At 35.5% G+C, this 20,678-nt stretch overlaps 1 protein-coding gene across 7 annotated transcripts in view; it reads right to left on the bottom strand.

Moving 5' to 3' along the window:
* Positions 1 to 20,678, bottom strand: part of LOC111503217 (cubilin) — a 278,475-nt gene that overhangs the window by 69,056 nt on the left and 188,741 nt on the right. For 6 of the 7 annotated variants that reach the window (XR_012467349.1, XM_074182953.1, XM_074182951.1 and 3 more), the window contains one exon: positions 12,157 to 12,183. The exons of the other annotated variant lie outside the window; for it this stretch is intronic. Coding sequence is in view for 5 of the 6 variants with exons in the window: in XM_074182953.1 (XP_074039054.1) it covers positions 12,157 to 12,183 (27 nt within the window). In the remaining variant the exon portion in view is untranslated. The remainder of the gene's footprint in view (positions 1 to 12,156; positions 12,184 to 20,678) is intronic. 7 annotated transcript variants of the gene reach the window in all.

Here is a 20,678-nt window from a genome sequence, read left to right as displayed (position 1 = left end):
CGATAAAAGAGTTTCATCGAGTCAATTTGTTAACTCACAAATTCAATAGTTTTCATTATAAGAAAATATAATTACGTAATACACCATTAAAAGAGCCATTATGAACCGGCTGCTGAAAGGGTGATGAACAGACTCACATTCAATCGGATTGGGTGCAATTGAGTTTTTCGTTCGACAATGAGGCACATATTGAACTAAGCAATCAATATTCAATCAAACACGATATTCAATTTTCAATTTCCACCGCACAACCAATTATTCTGCAGTGACTATTTTCCAACGAGTTCGAGAGGAATTAGCTGCAGGAAATTCGGCACAGGAAACGAAGTGATTTGAATTTTTGACCGCCATATGTCCTGGAAATCTTTTGAATGGAAATGTTGAATGCCAGTTCACATACAGACTTTCGAAAAAAACCCTGATCATAACAGAAGTTTTCAATTCGTTGCCAGATGTTTATTATTTGTCAATTCAATAAAAATATTATGTGAAAGTGTCAATTTTTCAACTAATATAACTATGTTTTCAGGCGGTTTTTTGAGAATCATTCGAAGAATAAGTATTTCATGAAAAAAGTCATTTTTGGAAGAGTAATGAGGTAACTGCTTGTTGGAATTTGAAAGCGTCAACCACTAAAATTGGAAGTTCAAAGGTGGAGTACCCATAAACAATGCATTTTCATTCAGGAAACTAATACACGTATTTGAAATACTTGAAAAATCCTTCAATTTCATCTTTCATAAAAGGTTCCATCGTCCAAAAGTAAGCTGGTCATGAAAAAAATTATGTTGGTCCACATTTTTTCTGTGATTATCACAATCCACTCCATAACTTTATTCATTTGTGTACTCGTGATATGCTTTGGAAATTCGATGGCTTCAAAGTCCAAGATGAAACACTACATTGATGAAGATGTCATAATAATATTCAAAGAGTCCTTGAAAAATATCAATTTCGGAGGGTGGCAGAAATGTATTGTACATGTTATAGAAGAAGACGACAACAAGTGGAAATTGGAGCATACATTTGACACGATGGACCATCAACTTCTTTGTAGAAAACTATCATACTTTGGTTTTGGAGCTGGTGCCGTTGCTTTGGCTAAAAGCTATCTCAACGACCGGAGTCAGAGAATATGTCTAAATGAGTATGCTCGAATGCTCATCTATCAGGTTCGGAATCCTTCAAGGTTCTATTCTGGGCCTGCTCCTTCTTTCACTGTATGTATCAAATTTTCACCATGTAATTGAGAACTCCACTATCCATCATTATACAGATGATACCCAATTGTACTACTGTTTTTCCAAAAAGTTACATGATGCTGTTGAAATGGTTGATGAAAATCTTGAAAATTTGTTGAGCTTTTCAATCGCGCAAAACCTAAAACTGAACTCTAAAAAATCTCAGCTGATGGGTACTAAATGTAAAAGGGCTGAACTAGTAAACGAAATTGATGTCCGAATTGGATGTGATAGAATTTTCGTAATCAACGAATGTAAAAATCTTGGTCTGTAGTTAGACTCAGACCTTAGATTTGATAAACATATTAGCAGTCTATGTTAAGGCTCCTACTACATCTCACGGCATGTGTACCGTAACCATGATATTATGACTCTCAAACTTAAAGTAAAACTTTGTCAAACCCTCATTTTATCTAGAGTCATATATTGTGACATCATTAACGGACCTACATTAATTCTATCTGATGTGAAACGCCTACAGAAAATTCAAAATATGGTATAAGGAAATTCGACCATATTTTTGAAAGATACAGCTCATTTGGGTGTCTTAGTTAATCAAGAACGCGAAATCGGGATCAATTCATAATTCCCAGATACACTTCAGCGTGTTTCAGTCGAAGTTTCATTTACAACCCCATCATCCTTTACAATGCTCTACCAAGAGAATTAAAACAGTACTCTTTATACAATTTCGAGAAAAAAACTAAATGCATTTGACTTTTCAGCTACAACATATAGTCTGTGGGCATACTTGAAGGATAAAGGCTTGAAGGCTTGAAAGCTAAAGGAACAATTCATTCGGGTCAGTCTCAACTACCTACACTGTAGGTTAATGGACAGACACCCATCAGAAAACATGTTTTCTGATTTGAAAATAGATGATTTGATTTATAGCCAGCCTTCAAGTTTGCCCACTGACTATATGTGAAAAGCTTAGAAAGTGGCTGGCACTGCACCCTTTCGCTTCATTCACTACATGGTCTCCCTGTATATATTTACAGCTGCACTATGTTTATCACTATCATCATCAATCACAGCTTAGGAAGCTTGATCAAAAGTGTTTTGGTTACAAATATTTACATTATCGTTGAAGTATTTCAGGTGTTGACTTTATAGAACTCGGGGTATTGTTTAGTGCCCCTGATAAATGACAATTTTGTTTTCGGCCCAATCGCGAAGCCCTCCGCCGTTCTCTCGAAATTGAAAACACCCTTCATCTACTTCGTACAAAGTTCATATTTACACGAACTCATGCAGAGTAATTAATAAACAGCATCATGAATTTCGAAATTAAACCGAAACTACATTAATCTGACTTTCATGTGGACATAAATCAAGCCGAATGTTTGTTCAATTGCTAACAGTACAAGGGCTTTCTGTAACATATTCGACCTGCAGGCGAATTGTAGTATTCAATTCACTTGTTCGAAAGGTGACACTTTGATTTATTATTATGCGAGTAAATGGCAAGCTGTATCTTTTATAATGGGCTTTTCCAAACTTCACCATTCTTGTATATACCCACATCACTACCCATATACACTATGGGCGTATGTGGGTAGTGTACTGATTGAACATAGAAAAATGTGGGTGGGTGGGTAACATTTTCAGCCCACTATAAGTATTGAAGCAAATCAAAAGTTGAAGTACCCTTCTCTTATCTGGCAACAATCATTACAGTAAAAGTCCAATGTTCCTAGACTTATGAAAAAGTATATCTCTTCACAAAGTAGGCCTCCAAAACTGCCACCACCTCTTCATTGACCTACACTTTTTTCAGAACAATTCATGACCGTTGAACGAACCAATGTTCTAGTAATTCAAATCTTGAATTCAGATACCAATCAGTTGTTTGCATGGAACATCTGATTTGTGTGCAGACATTGTTCTACACGAACAAAATACCTTTGGAGAACTTTCCTCGTTTTCTCTTCATTTCTTTCCATAGATTGGCCAATAACGTCGAATAGAAAATCTCAGTTACTGCTTCATCCTTTTTCAGAAGATTGATCATCATTACTCTTCGGCAATCGCGAAAAATTAATACGAGAACTTTTCTAGCTGATTTTTGAATACGAGATTCCTTGCAAAAAGTTTCCAGACATTTATCAATCCAAGAACAGTTGAAGGCGCACTTCTGATAAATATCCAGACATTATGAGATCTATTTTGCAGCTTTTTGTCTCATGTCCAAATTGACGTCAACTATATGATGGATGTGTCAATATGGAATATTCCACCTCAGATGTAGTTTTAGCCCAATTTGAAGGTTTGATGAAGTCATACCATGAACTATATAGTTTGTAAGGAGCTGGACACGAAAACTGGTCTTTCCAATCAGTATTCGTCCTCACAGGATTTAAACCACTTGCTTGCAATCTACTTTTTCATGGTCTCACAGGAAGTACATTGATCACCAAAAGTATTGAGCATATCTTCGTCAATCTGCTCACCTCACCACCATACAAATACAGATGATCGATAATGGTGGCTCGATACTACAATTTTTCAATTTTAACAAGTTCTATAGACATCCTTTTCGCAACTCGGATTTGATTTTTTGTCGTGAAACTGACTCCTCCAACAGTTATTCGCACGCACGCATTGTTTTATCTAGGATAACTATCTCTCAGTACATCATCATAAGCATAAATTATGACTGTTACATCGATAAACTCGAATATGACTGAACTGACCGACTGTCTACAAAATATTGCTGTATACAGTTAACGGACTGAGTCATGGCCAGTGGGAGAAATCGTACATACATACTTATTCTATTCTAGGAGGGGCTTCTCATCAGCCAAGACTCAGTCCGGCAGCTGTACCTATAGATACGTTCGAAATTGGACTCATAATCCCAGGAGTGTTATTGGTCCTTTCATTACAAAAATGTCACCTATTTCATTTTTTTGACATAAGACATAGATACTCTTGTTGGATTTTGTGCGGATTCTTGAAGTGTCTTGAGCGCAGAATCCTCAACATCTGATTAATATTCCAGAAGTAGTCAAAACTATGCCTTATCATCGTCAAGAGAACCTACTAGACTCTTGCATGACAAGGAAGATGAATTTTTGCGATACTGCATTTGATGATATCTTTTACACGGTCATCATGTGAGGGAGTAGTGATGTATATAATAATACCGGATCCTCTACCAAAGCACTCATCCTTTTGAAGAGACAACTCTGTGTTTTGATAGTTTTTTGACTTTATTAATGCCTTCCAAGTTGAGCAAGACGTTGTTCAGAGAATATCGTTATCGCCCTGTGGTCGACTAGTAATTTGGAGGATAATACGTCAACAACCTACTAAAAGAAGTTTCTGATGATACGCAAATTTTTTGTATCTATCGATGTAGCTATGCCGCACATGATTGAATATTTCTAGCTGATATTTGGCAATGAAAACATTTGAGCTCCTCACGATTTCAATGTTGAGTTCTTCGAAAATATGTAGATAACAAATAACAGCATATCCTGAAGACCGTTGTGGAAACTAAAGTAACTTGGTTCGTAAAATCTGTATCTGTATCCGTTGAGTAGGGAGAGTGAGTGTAGGCCCACATCACTTATAATAATAATAATGTTCATTTATATATATATACAACAGCACAAGATAGTAACATGTAAACAAAGCAATACAAACAAACATGGAGAAACCCACTAAAACCGAAGTTGTGTGTGGGAATTCTTTAGTTGTGCAATGCATAACTGATGTGCAGAATTGATTTTACATTTAAACGAGGCGATGACAAAAATTTAATATTAAACTAAACTATATATATATATAACTATATATATATATTTATATATATATATATATATATATATATATATATATATATATATATATATATATGAAAATACATTAAGCGGTAAACGAGTATGAACGAACAATGACAACGTAGATATTTTATTTTAAAGTACAAACGAGGATTATTTATTTATTCATGAGTATATCATGAACAATATCTCCATTAGTATTATATACATACTTTTTGAAGATGGTTTTTATCAGTTTAATATTATTTATTTTATGAATGTATGTTTTGTACAGATCAGGTAAGTAATTAAAAAGTTTTGCACTGTGGTATTTGTAAGAGTGTTGCCCAATTGACTTTTTTGTTGCCTTTAGCTGTACATTACCTTTTGTTTCAGTCGAGTATTATAATCGTGACCGATTTGCTGGAGAGACGTTTTATTTTTGAAGATATACAATATTATATTATACATATATAACTGTCGTACATCAAGTAGCTTTGAATCTCTAAAAATATAATTAGAGGTGTAGTCATTCTTTCTATTGTACATAATTTTAATTACTTTTTTTGTAATACCTCAGCTTTTTTCAGGTGGATGTCTAATATGCCACTCCAACTGAGTATGGCATATTGGAGCCTAGATTGTACCAATGCGTAGTATATTATTTTGAGGTGATGGATATCGAGAACGGATCTCAAGTACTTGAATTTATACAATAAACATCTCAATGATTTAGTTATTTCTTCAATATGTTCATTACATCTAAGATGTGAATCAATTGTTACTCCCAGGTATTTAATATGGTCTGTTCTTAGGTCTTCTATTTTTTTTCCCGTGGTTATTTATTATTAATTAATTATAGTTGGGTAGTTGATTTTCGTAACTTGCAAAGGGTAGAAACTTTGTTTTTTCAAAATTGATTGTGAGTGACTTATGATCAAACCAGTCTTTCAATACATTGATTTGGGTTTCAACTTTCATTTTCAATTTTTCCCAATTATCATCAGTATATATTATGGCCATATCATCTGCAAAACTGTAAATGGAACCATCTATCTTCATGGTAAGTAGGCTGTTAATATATAATGAAAATAATGTAGGTCCAATCACAGTACCCTGTGGTATACCATAAGTAATTTCTCTTTCAGAACTGAGTGTATTGTTTACTTCCACTATTTGTCTATTCAAACAACTTCTAAAAAGTAGTTGTTCAATTCCGGACACTGGCATAGTACATGCCTGAAAGTTTAATCTTCCTGTTTACACATCCTGCATAGAGGTGTGTCCACTAGTCCCACAGTATGGAGGTGTTTCCTTAGTAGACAGTGGTCAGTCAGAAATCCTACTGTTAAGATTGCATCCTTTGATATCATCCCATCTCTTTAGGGATTGAGCATGGGTGTGACGTTTGGCTAGTTCAGCAATTGTCGAAGTCATCGGGCCGTAGGTGCCACTGAGTCCTAAAATTCTTAGTCCAGCCGCTTCCTTGGCTGAAGAGTCGGCAATGCGATTACTTTAACTCCTGCCGTGCCCATTCTTTATTTCATTTTCATTTCGGATCACAATGATTTGTTTTTATTACAAATCAGCGTTTCCTTTCCTAACACCATATGATTAGTCTGCTAATTTTTTCTTTGTCCACATTGTTTAAATTTTTAATCAACTCTTCCGATTTTTCGTTCCGGTGATTTTTAGTATTTTCATTAATATTTGTACATAGTATATACCACTAACTATCGCCACCAGTATCAAAAGAGTGCCATGGATTTTTCCATCGCTTTGACGTTATTGTTATGCACATATAACCACCGAGAGTTTATCTTTCTCAGAGTTTCCACGTAGATAATATTTTTCATTCCTCTTCTGAAATAATTCAACAATCATGCAATGTAACAAAATATCATGCACATTCCTGGAATAAGTGTTGAGAAATGTTCAAATATTCATGTAATCCTTCAACTTGAATATTTGAATTCAAAACCCACTTTTCATTCATCAAACAGTTGTATCGATAAATGATAGAAGCAGTAAGTAAATAGAAAATATTCAGCATGCAAAAAGCGTACATCCATTTGTTTTTACAGTGAAATGCTACTGAAAACTTGGTATATCGTCGAATTCTCTCATTATTTTCGAATATAAAGTATTTTATATTCAAGAAACAGTTGTAATAAGTGCTCAGGAAAATAATTCTTGGAATTTCCAGTTGGTCATTTCAGGAAATAAAAAAAATCATTATGACAATGATCAATATTCAAATTATTTTCTTTGATGTGACTCTCAAATGAAAAAATGAACAAAAATCAAATCAAAGGCTATTTTTGGACCTGAATTGATAAAAATTTCAGGTATCGTAAATACCAACAACACTTTTTTCATTACTGACTGAAATAAAAAAAACATATGGAAGGGTACTGATGTGTTGTGGAAAATACATACATATATACATAAAGTACATAGCATTAAAGTTTGAGTAACAAAAAAATAGAAGAGGAAAAGTTGTAGGTAGTATAGATGACCTAAACAAAAGATGGTAATAACCTTTCCAGAAGTAGAATAAATACTTCATGAAAATGTAAATTTCAATCCACATTACTGATCTGTAGTATTGAGGAAAGTGCATAATTTCTCTATAGAGAGGATTCAAATCAAACTAATGGATATTCAATTGAGGAATAAATCAGTTGAAAGAAGGAATATTGTTTCAGAACATAAAAAAATCCAGGAGGGGTGTAAGGAATCATGTAGACGAACAAATTTATTTTGTTGTCTGGAAAACGTTTTCTTCAAACTGAAAAGAAATTATTTGAGGAAGATATAAGCGAATTAATGAATGTTATCCACAGAACTTCAGTAGAAGAAATAAAGTAGGTAATATTGAAATTTTATAGTTGAAAATTTGTATTGAAGTGGAATGGAAAGATATAAAATAAGAGGTGATGCGATAAAATTGGGAAATGAACGAGATATTATATATTTGGAAAAACCGTACTGTGAGGACAGCACCATTAATAAATTCAGGAGAAGGAAAGTACACTAAAAAGAAGTTGTGAACTAATAATAATAATCGAATTTAAAATAACTGAATAAGACAAATTTAAAACAATGAAAAATTGCTGAGCTATCAAAGTATCGCAAACATCTTGTAGAATGACGATGGACTATTTGAGGTTATTATCAAAATAAACTCAGGAAGATAAGTTTTTCTACTGCTTTCTCTGGAAATACTGTCAAATTGAAATAGTTATCATGTCCAAGAGAATAAAATGTCATATTTGAGTGTACCATAAAAATGTTCAGACTAAAAATGATACACTACGAAAGCATTCAGGAAGTCACTCGACATTTGATATTTTGATCTTGATATTCTACCTAGAAACAGTTTATACAGTTTATTGAATGATTTTCACTAGAAGGGTTTTGAAAAACCCGCGACACGTGTTTCGCTATATATATAGCTTCCTCAAGCGTAAAAAAAGTTTCAATATAAAGGGTTTTACGAAAACCCTGTATTAACTGTATTAATTAGTTTTAATTATAGATTTTCATCAAGTATCGGCCAGTTCTATTCAATTAGAGAAGATAGTTGGCTAGTTCGTGATTCATTTGGAACATTTTTTAGAAGCCAACATAATTATCTATAATCTTATTTGATTTGGGATCTAGTTTGGGATGTGATCTGTAGAAATTCGTAAAATTGAATATTTCAAATTCCATCATTGAGTACATTCTCAGGACTCTATAATGGGAAAAAAGACGAGAAATATACTTTATACATTATGGTGTATGACTTGAATTATAAAAACGGTATTTACTTTAACTAGACTCAACGAAAATATGGTAAAGAACACATGATTCAACCCACAATTAGTGTTGTATGAAGAATTTCAACCAGAAACACCAATTAAATGGTGAATTTTATCATCTAAATACATGAAAACCCTCAGTAGCAGGATACCAATACCTGAATACATGAATTATTCGATTCATTTTCTTCGAAATTGAAGATTGAATATGGAAATCTCAGGATCAAAGAATAAAAACCGTCAACAGGAACCGTGGCATCAAAAACATTTGGTTTTCTGCAATCTCTCTCATACTCTTTGCCTCTTATTATGTTTTGAGTATCGGCAGGGTTTTCGCTTTTTGGTTCGAAACAAACGTTTTTTCTACGGCATTCAGATTTTGAGTTGCTGTATTAGATTGTTCATATTCAAGAATTAAACCAATTTTCATAGAAGTGTTCTTCAAATCGAGTATTTTCACGCTTTTTGAGAAAGCTCTAGCGATGGAGTTCTGCAGAAAAACCCTCAAGGCCCTCTAAGAGCCGTGCCTGTGTAAAAGTAGTGATTCACGTTGGATTTGGAAGGCTGGATTATATTCATTTGAAAAAACGTTCCCAGGAAGTTTATTCCACATAAACGCAGTTCTTCGAATGAACGAGTTCTCAAACAGTGAAGTTCTAGGTGTACTGAGTTGAACCTCAAAACGATGAGCAGACACAGTCAGTCACGTATTTCTGATATGTACTGCTCTTGGTTGAATCAAATGTGTCAAGTATCTATAAAAGAGAGGCACATTTCCAAGCATTCTTTGATGTTCGACAGATCAGACAGATGTCTCTTTTCTGGATGGAATCTAGCATCTTCAGGGTATGCTTAGGGGCGGAGCTCCATATATGCGAATGATACTCCAAAGACGATCTGAACTGAGCTTTATAAAGCATCAAAAGTTGCTGAGGTTTGTACAGTTTTCTGATTTGGGACAGTATTCCAAGATTCAGAGAAGCAGCTTATGCAATTCCAGCGACATGATTGTGCCAAGACATATTGGTGCCCATTTTAACCAACATGTCATTTTAACCATTATGCTATGCTAGTAAACAGAACTGCAACTACGACTCTTCATGGCGAGGCTATCAGTTTCAGGATCACCAGGGGCTGCCTTCAAGGAGGGGTACTATTTTCCCTTCTGTGGTCGCTCCTGATGGATAATCTGATTGATGCCCTTAATGAAAAAAAAGTTGATCTGCAAGCTTATGCAGATGACCTTGTCATCCTGGCAAGGTCCACGTCGGAAAGGGTCGCTTGTAATATCCTCCAAAGCGCGTTGGATGTTGTTCACAGTTGGTGCATGAGAGAGCAGATGTCTGTCAACCCCAGCAAAACTGTTTCAATCCCCTTCACCAAGAGAAAAAAATTGGACGATCTAACGCTAATTTCCCTCAATGGTGAGGTCGTCATTCCATTTGGAACGGAGGTGAAATATCTTGGCATTGTCCTTGAAAAAAGACTCACCTGGAACGCTCACTTGGAAAAAGTTTTACACAAATCCAGACTGTCTCTATGGACATGTCGAAGGATTCGTGGTAAAACTTGGGGCTTAGGTCCCAAACAAATCCATTGGATTCATGTGATGATTGTGAGACCAATGATCACTTATGGTGCAGTTGCTTGGTGGCCAAAGGCTTTGCAGAAAACGGCAAAAGCGAAGCTCTCTGGTTTACAGAGACAGGCTTGTCTGGCTATCACTGGTGCCATCAGTACCACAACGTCAGCAGCCATGGAGATCCTTCTAGATCTACCTCCTCTCCACATTTTTCTGGAGAGAGAGAGGCTAGATGGACTGCTTACAGACTTGTGTACATTACCAATTGCACAAATTAATCAAATGCAGAGTGCAACAGACTGTTTGTTGACACTGGAAGTCACACCATTCTGAAAATGACCTCTAACTTTATGGCTCCAACAGTTAACTACGAACTGCCTTATGAAGTACTATTCCCGAGTAGAAAAGAATGGATTCTCCGGGAGAAGGAAATATCAAGAGCAGATAGTTGTTGGTTCACAGCGTTGATGGTCAAAGTATTCATCAGATATTCATGGACAGCCACTTGCAGGGAAGGTTTTTCCAGGAAGTTGGACAGTTGGATATCCATACAAAAAATGATCCGACAAGCCACAGCATCGAAGTTTGGCCAGCAAATCCTCATGCCATACGTGGTCAAAGGCCTTAGAAATATCAAGCGCATTAGCTTTTGACTCCCCATATTTCTCAATTGCGTTATTCCAGATATGGGAGACATATGATAGAAGATCGTCGGTTGATCTTTGTTTCCGAAAGTCATATTGATGATCGCTCAAGATGTTAATATTCGAGGATATTGTGGTTAACGGCTTCCCCCATGATTTTGAAATTCAATTCATCAGCTGCGCATAGTATTTTTGTTCAACAAAAAAGGAAATAGGAATTTTGGTAAATGCCAATAATGGAGATACGTGCAGGGTATACGTTGCAAGTAATGACACTTCTGTCACTTTCCATTTTGAATACTTGCCTAAAGCTCCAGAAGATGAAAGTATATCTGGAATTGGGAGATTATGGAACCACTGAAACTGAATATTAGGAGGAAGAATAATCTCTGTTTTGAAGATGATCACTTGGTGATCTAAACACGTGTCGAGGTGTTGAAATGACGGTTTGGTGCTGTGGAAAAAGCCTCCAGTAATATTCATTGATACAGCAAAGGTTCCAAACAGTGCATCACAAGTTCAAAACTTCGTTTAATGAATACTTGTGACTAAAAAGAAGAAAACATTCTAATTTTCTTCATTGGCATCTGATTGAAACTCTTCATTCGTAGTGTGCTTGATGTTCATTTCATTAACCATATTTCCATTTATGTCTGTAATCTGAATACTTTTCAACTTTTTTTATATGAAAAATCAGATATTCTGGTACGTGAATGACACCACATCTATCAAAATATTTTTTATTTCAAATGAAGTATTGGAATATGAATTATTAGGCTCAACTTATATTTCAAATATGTTTCCTCATTGTCCAACTCCGATAATTGATTTATCGAAGTTCGAAGCGTTGGCGATAGAGGAGTAGATTGTTCTACGAATCTTTATTGATTCCATTCCAAACTAGTTCAATCATCGATCAATTTTTGTATCACCGAACCCGTTTGAAAAATATCTATTCTGTCCGATATTAACAACCTCATAATGTATGCAAAGCACGTTAATTGTTGAAAAATATGAAACGTCGAGTGGAGTCTCTGAACTTCTTCGGACAGAAAGGCGCGGAACTAACTGAAGGCCGAGAAAAGAGTGAGAGAGGTTCTTTTTAGAGGTACTCACGCAGGAAGATCTCCGACAGCAGCTCCACTGTGCAGGCAGCAACGGCAACACAAGATAACACGTCAAGTCAAGTCAACACGGCACGTGCCATGCCATCGGCAATCCGCACGTGCAACGATCAATCTAAGTATTGGAACTTCAAATTGGAAGTCCCTGATTTTTATATTTTCGAGCTTTAGCTTTCCCGACTTGAAGTCCCAATAAGAGCATCTGCGCTCAGAATGGTAAGCCTCCGTTCGAAAGAGAAAATAGTATGTATGAGCTTAACCTCCATTTTGTTTTTGTGAAGTAATACGCTTTCACTGTTATTTTCTTCATAGTTAGATTCATCATTTTCAAAGACTACCTTTATCTCGGAAGCTTTAACCCACTTGAAAATAGTAATGTAATATAAATAAGAGTCTTCATCCAATAAATAAATCACCAACGGGATGGCAAAAATATATTCACTCAAATTTTTGAAAAGACCGAAAATGTCGATATTAACATAGTTAATATCATTATAACTGAAACGAATTGATGTTGTCATCATTTCGTACTGACATCTCGTATTTTATGAGCACTGGACTCACTAAACATTATGGTTCTAATATAGGAGTTTCATAAAAGAACAGATCTTCATACAAGCAATGAAAAGAATTCAGACTGGCAACTTTACAATAATTTAAAAGAGTTGGCAACCCTGAATTTAGTTTCTTCTATATAATATGGATCAATGGATCCTTCAATATCGTTTTTAGTAACTCAGTTTCCGTGAATATGAATTGGAGCATGACAATCATTTGTAATTTGCAAATTGAAGTATATGCTTTCAGTACATGTATTCCATGAACCGTGGTTTGTAGCAGTTTCACTAATATTGACGTACTTGCTTTCAGGCAACCTTTCCCACCCACTTCTATACCTATAATACCTATACCTCTAATATAGTACTCTGATATAGACTTGTATATCTCTACCTCTGCCAAAAGTTACTCGTTCTCGCTGCTCGATATTTAGATTTGTCAGATGAACTTCTCTAAAACGTCTAGATTAACATTCACCGCAATCTGAAAAACGTAAAATTTGTGATGGATAACATACAACAAGACATAGCCGGGGTATTCGAAACTAGTAAACGTCTCTAACCAAAAATGACTGGAGAAGAATTCATAGTACTCAAAGAACTTAGGAACAACATGAATATTATCATACTACAGGCAGATGAAGACAACGCTACCGCTGTTATGGACACAAAAGAATACACCAGGAAAATGGAGGACATGCTCAAAGATGAAGAATATAAACAAATCATTTGAGGCCCTACAAGCTATTTGGATAAAACCACCAAAACAAAGCCTAACAGTGAGCCTACCAGCTCAGGTCATCGAACTCTCAGACCACTGCTTGAAAATCACGTATACTTCTCCTTCAACAACAGACTTTTCAGTTTTTGGACTTCATAGAAGGTACTCCGATGGGTTCCGCTTTATCTACTGCTATCTCCGACCTATTCATTGGCTAATTCAAAACCAAGGCCAAGAACAACACCTTGATGATACCCAAATGATGGCTGAGATATGTCGACGACATTATCATTTGGCCTAATGGACATGAAGAATTCGACCGTTTCGTAGCATACCTAAGCTCACTTCACGGGAAAATCGGTTCACCACAGAAATAGAAAGAAACAACAAGTTATCTACCCTTCATATACTAGTCAGAAGGAAACGCAACGAAAGAATTCAGCACACAGTGTACAGGAAACCAATGCAAACTAACAGATTACTGAATGCGGTGTCACATCACCATCCTGCACAAATACAAGCGGTGGACAATGCCCTTATATACAGATCTGAACGCCTGACAGACGATGACAGGAAATATCAAGAAATGAAAGACATGCAGAAAGCTCTTCAGCAGGATGGATATAAAAGGCTTTCTATCTATAAAGTAACACACCGAAGGAAGAAGGAAAACAAAGAAGAAATAAACGCATACAAAACCAAAGCCATACCGCCCTAGTGGAGATAAGTAACAAATAAAACGGGAAGAATGGGAAGACACCAAATAAAAAACAACGTATAAACCAACAATAATCAACAAACTATCTTTGAACAACTCAAAAGACAAAGTGAAGCTAGAAAACCAAGGCATATATGAAATAGCATATGAAGATTGCAACGGGGAAACAAATAGGTGAATAATAGGGTTGTTGTAAACTTCACAACAAACAAACCCTATACAAATCAAAATCTGCAGCCTATACAAACCAAAATGCAAACCAGAATGCAACCACTAGTACTGCATAAAGTACAAAAGTTCGGAGACTAGGGCGAATGGACTTCCACAGAAAAGCTTGTATAAGGGAGAAAGAGTGATCTCATCAGATCTATGAGTAAAATTTTTAGGAAAACCAATTTTTTCACCAGTACATGTTTTCAAACTAACGTGAACCTATAACTCAGCTATTGCAGTTTTTAAGGTCGTCGTAAATTTGGAACTGCATCCTTAACCATTTTATCAGCCACGGAAATTTGGCAGGACTGGTAGGATAGACAGATTAAGACCCTTATGGAGACCAATTGCGAGCCCTGTTGAGTAACCAGATTGAGACCCCGGTATTGAGTCACAAAACCCTCAATGTTTGTCCGTTCTTGAGGAGAAGGCAAATTGAGATCTCAGTTCCGGTGTTTGAAAATGACTTCGAAGCCGAAGCTGAAAAGTCGAACAACCAAGAATTTGAAACATTTCCTTTCCTTAGTTTATTCCACTCCCTAAATATTTTCATTTCATTCTGATTTTCATTCGTTCAGAGCAGATTCCTCATAATCATATAGAATCTAGCAAAATAGTCTCGTTAATTAATAAAATTAACAACCAACTGTCATTATTAGAATTGATTTGATTTGATTCGTTACGAATACCACTCCATCTGAGAATTTTCTCAAATGAATGTCTTTTTTTTATCTCAATTTGTATTATTCTTCCCAACAATCGCAAAATGAAGAAATTTTCGTTGAAAAATGAAATATTATCGGCTAAAATTGTAGGTTTCAATAGGACAAAAATTCTGTACATAGTCCTAGTAAATTTGATGATTTAGTTTAGAATGTAACGTTAGAAATTGTTGTGCGTGTTGAAAACTATATCTTCAGAAGTCAAAACAGTCGTTTTTGCTCCGTAAATTGAATGAATTAGTATGACTCAACTGACTGAAGTGGAAATGACAGAAACGAAAGTTATTCCGAACTATTATCAATGATTGTTTCTTATTGTTATCTCTTCTAATGACTATTTCAAAGCATAGAGTAGCATTTCTTGTTCAAGAGTTACGTGTAGTCTACAAATCAAATTTATATAAATGAATATCACATGAATCAAATAACAGTTCAGACTTTGGTAAACGGAGGCTTTCCATTCGCAATCTATCGGTATTTCATTAACACAATACTGTACATGATAATTCAATATTAACATCAACATTTCGACCTATTGGGCAATCACAAAATACAATAATGCGTGATATCAGTCCAGGATTCTATGGAAACTAATTACAATAATTTGACAGATGAAGGCAGGATACTGAATTGCTGATGGCAGTACGAGCCATTATACCGAATCAGTTTTCCAATTAAGTGAAGTTCAGTTCTGATACGATACGGAATGACATCGTTGCAAAATCAGGCTAGCTATATATGGGAGAAAATTTAAAAAATGAGATACCAATTTAGGACAGCAAAATGGACGATATTGCATAAAAGGACTCAAAGTAGTACCTAACTTATTGATCGTTTGTTTCAAGGTGGTTGAAATTACACTGAAATAACATACAAACAACAACCAAAAAAAATGAACTATTAACACGAGCTGAAAAATAAAAAAATTATTAACAAGAGATGAAAATTAAAAATATAAAATTAAAAGATTCCAAACCAAGGTACTGCACGACGTTCAGATTGTTAGTATCCACAATCTTCTTCGGATGATAACTGGACTTATTCCTTCGAGATATGACTATTTATAGGTGTTTGGACTGTGTGTTTTTTGTGTTCGCATTGCCAAACACAAAAAATACATACAGCGAGGAGAAACCAGCAAATCCATAATAGCAGAGCATGTTTGGACTCATCAACATAACATCGGGGGGCTCAAGCTGAAATCATCCACAAGGAGGAACACTGGTTTAGGAGAACTTCAAATCATACAAAAGAAGCTATCCGAAGATTGAGACTTGAAAGATAGAACAAACTTACCTATACAAGTAATCATGGAATTACCAGGATGCTGAGTACGAAACTGCTACTTCCAACTGAAGGACGAATTCTTTACGAAAGATGAGGGACTGCCAATTGGACCGCCACTTTCACCGGTTATAGCCAATATATATATATATATGGAGGGTTTGGAACTCTGGCCATTGAACAAGTCCAAAAGAAGCCCCGAGTCTAGTTGAGATACGTGGTCGACACCTTCATAATATGGAACCATGGAAATGCAGAACTAGATACTTTCCTGAAGTATATCAACAACGTAAGTCCTTCTATCACTTTCACAATGGAGAAGGAAGTCCACAGCGAATTGCCATTCTTAGACGTATTGGTGAAAAGGACTAGATGGGAAACATCTATATATCGAAAACCCACTCACACAGGACAGTATCTGAATCAGGAATCCAACCACCATCAATCGACTAAGATAGAAATCATCAAGACTCGACTAGACCGTGCTTTCGGGATCTGCAATACAAAGGAAGGTCTCGAAAAGGAACTAAGCATCAACAAAAATGACCTTCAACGAAATGGTTACTCCAGAGTGATGGTAGAACAGGCCTTAGCTAGAAGACAGCAAGAGCTCCACAAGAAAGAGAAGCCGCCACAACCAATACTTGCACTTCCCTACATCAGGGGATTATCGGAAAGATTGGATCCAAGGATAACATCAGAATCTGCTTCAGATCTGGGAACACTATCCGTAGCAGTATCACGAAAACCAGGCCACCAAACGCGGATTGCGATTCCAAGAATTGCATTTACTGGATACCCTGCGAGTGCGGATAATCGTACATCGGTGAAACTAAGAGGCCATTGGTTTAGGAGAAAATTCAAAGGAGCCGCATATATGTTGTCCAACAACGCATTTAGCCAAGCTAGCGTAGAGATACGTAACATATGGATACCGCTAATCAAGCGGAACACGACCAACGTCGAAAGACCAATAAATAGTCAGATCTCGAAGGAATAAGTCCAGTTATCACCCGAAGATGACTGTACATACTAACAATCGTAACTTGGTTTGGAATCTTTTAATTTTATACTTTTAATTTTTATCTCTTGTTAATGATTTTTTTAATTTTTTAGCTCGTGTTAATAGTTCGATTTTTTTTTGGTTGTTGTTTGTATGTTATTTCAGTGTCTTTTTGGTTTTTTGCTTAAGAAAATTGTTTTTTCAGCTAATCTTTTTGATTTTTTACAGATCCTTTCAGGAACTTCAAATCAATTTATATCATATCAGACAATGGAAGTCCGAACTGATGGAATGTAACTTATTGATATTATCTCTGTGAGATGAGTATAGAAAGTATTTTTGCTTTGGCGATCCTTCAACTGATCATTTGTCCCATTTTGCTTTTTTGCCACCGCGTCTAATTGAAAAAAACTATTTTGTTTATATTTGAAGTCAAAGTACCTACCTTATTGATAACTGATAATTTCACCAGAGTTTAGGTATAACCTGATTAACAATTGGAACATTATGAAAAAAAATACTTACTTAATTAGTGATAATTTCACCTATGATTAGGTTTGAACTATGAAAGGAATGTATCGACTTCTCAAATGGACATTTAATGGACTAATTACTAATTTCCAAATTGGGAATCAGATTCAACAAAGGAGGAGAATTCGATTATGTTTGGTTTTTAGTATTTTTTTTTATTTCTCAGGTCTATGAATTTCCAAGGATTCCAAAAGATTGAGTTTCAAACAATATGTGGTTTGCAAATGTGAATGTGATTGTCATATTCAAAACCCTACTCATATGTTCTTTCATGCTTTGAGAAAAGTTCTTCCCGTTTGACCAATATAATTTTTTGAGCAAGAAGCACAACGCAATCTACTTATTCCTTATTTATATGACACTGAAGTTTTGTCTTCACTGCTTTCTGTGAACTTACTTGAATTAATATGTTATTGGTGAGTAGAAGATGAAGTCCATAATAGTCATCTTGTCACCGTTGTCGACGGAAATTTATTTGATGAACCAGCTCTCGCTGAAAACTACTTTCTGATAGTGAAATATGCTACTTGATGCTGATAAGGATGTCTCGAGGAATTATATATTATTTCCTGTAATAGTCAAGTCTAGAAAATTCATTGAATTATTCACCTCCATTTCCGTGATGAATTTGTTTGATGGGTGAATGGAATTGACAAATTTGACAAACAATTTTTTTTGTAATTCATACAGGTTTTCATTTTTGAATTCAGATATAATATGAATCACTGCTACATTGATCCGATGAACTATCTCTTTTCAATCAAAGTGTATTTTCCGTTAGTATCCCAAAATGAATCTTGGACTGATAACCACAAACAATTTCCACATCTACATCTGTTACACAAAAGCTTGTTACTGGTATCCATGAACAGTATAGCCTACAAATCAGCCTGAATTGAACAAAATGTTAGGGAAAGTAAACATTGGTGACAGATTCAATGGGAGATAAGTGTGACTGTTATTCCCTGTAGCCCAAAGATGGAATATATTTTTAAGAAAAATCTATCAATGACTGGAGAATCAGATTTCAATATTGGAAATATTTTGAAGATTTCCTCCATATCATTTTTTTTTCGCTTTGTCATATAGTAGACACCTTCATTTTATCAATCATACAATTTGGTATCTTCAATAAGATTGGGATCGCTGAAACTTTCTCTTAGATATCTGCGATTCAGATTTTCTAGAAAAAATCGATCAGAACCAAAAAAGGAATTTGAAACTTGAATAAAGGCTTTGCGTCTCAAATATTAATTGAATCCGACTTATATGAATGACACCTCATTATGAGATTTTCACTTGACTGTTCACGAAACTGCAACCCATATTCCATCTACAATAAAATGTTATTCAAATACGTTATTATGAATTTTCATCAAGTATAATATCTTCAAATGAAAAAATAAGGTTTGTACATTTCCTAAAATGAATGAACATATATGTTTTCCTATGCGCTGATTTCAAGAAGAGGATGTCATTTTCTATATTTTCAAAACACATACAAATATGATAACAGCATATCCATTTTCTTCATAAAATTTAAAATACTGTAAATGGACAAGTCTCATGTAGAAATGTGATTCACTTTCATAAACGATTTTGATGTAGTCTGTTAAAAAATACATTTTTTGTAAAAAAAAATCGTTGTGGCAAGTGAATAAAGGTCCGTAGTATGTGATGGTGAAATAAAAGTACAATTCAACGAGTTTTTATCAAATCCAAAGAAATGAACTTTAAACGTTTAAGCCAGTCTCGAATATACCTACACAGTAGGTTAAATGGACTGACGCCTATCAGAAAACAACTACTCCCCTGGCTAATACCACGAAGGGCGTTGGATTATATCCGACAGGCGTCAGTGCAGGAATCTTCACAGAAAATTTCCTGCATATGCAATTGGCAATGCAACTGAAAGAGTCGACCTTCAATTTTGGAACGGGCGCACTTGCAGACCGGTTTCGGGCTCATTAGCCACTCATCAGTGCAAGATAGTGACCATCATCGACCTAAAGCCAATGATATTCCATAATTGTAAATAGGAATTCTTCCAGAGTATTTCATTTCTCCTCCTAAGTTGGAGAGAAGCAACAAAATGTCACTCCATCTAGTGGACGAGGTGCTAACCAACTGCATATCCGTAATTTGCCCGATTCCTCTGAATGAGGAAGCACTGACTAATGAGAGAGTTTTTATCATGTGAAGTGTTTACCTGAAATAGTTCTTGGCCGTATTTCCGAAAGTAAACCAGAGTGCTACGTTTACTTCAGAACAATAACTGACTATATTGAAAAATAATCAAACTTAACTTTATTTCACTTCATATACAACAAACACTTCGAATAAAACCTCAACTATTATTCGAATGTATATCACCTTACTTACTAGATCGCTTCGCGTACCACACTGTAACTTCCACTTGACTGTGTCAATGGACGAGTGGATAGCGCTTTTATTTGGCAATCGAAGGCGCCAGAATATCCCTCGAAATTCCATCAAAGCCGGTAGCATAATTCTCGAAGCACGCCACGTCTGGAACGGCGGCGAACATTCGCGAGCTCTTAGCTACGTCACAATTGGTATATGGCTACCAGTGACGGCCAGCGTTATTTTCTTTAGGGCGTGATTCACAACAATACGTGGATCCAATGAAACTTTTTTTTTGAATGGAGCCCAAGGAAAGTATCCGAATAATCAATGTTAGGAGTGAAGTTATCCAAATTGTACTTCAAAACATTCATTAAAAATATTACTAGTAGTGATAATTT

The sequence above is a fragment of the Leptinotarsa decemlineata genome, unplaced genomic scaffold (genome assembly GCF_025532065.1).
Source record: "Leptinotarsa decemlineata unplaced genomic scaffold, Ldec_3_MD MMD2_tig00026330_RagTag_RagTag, whole genome shotgun sequence".
In the NCBI taxonomy this organism is placed as follows: Eukaryota; Metazoa; Arthropoda; class Insecta; order Coleoptera; family Chrysomelidae; genus Leptinotarsa; species Leptinotarsa decemlineata.
This window is presented reverse-complemented; position numbering and strand designations above follow the sequence as displayed.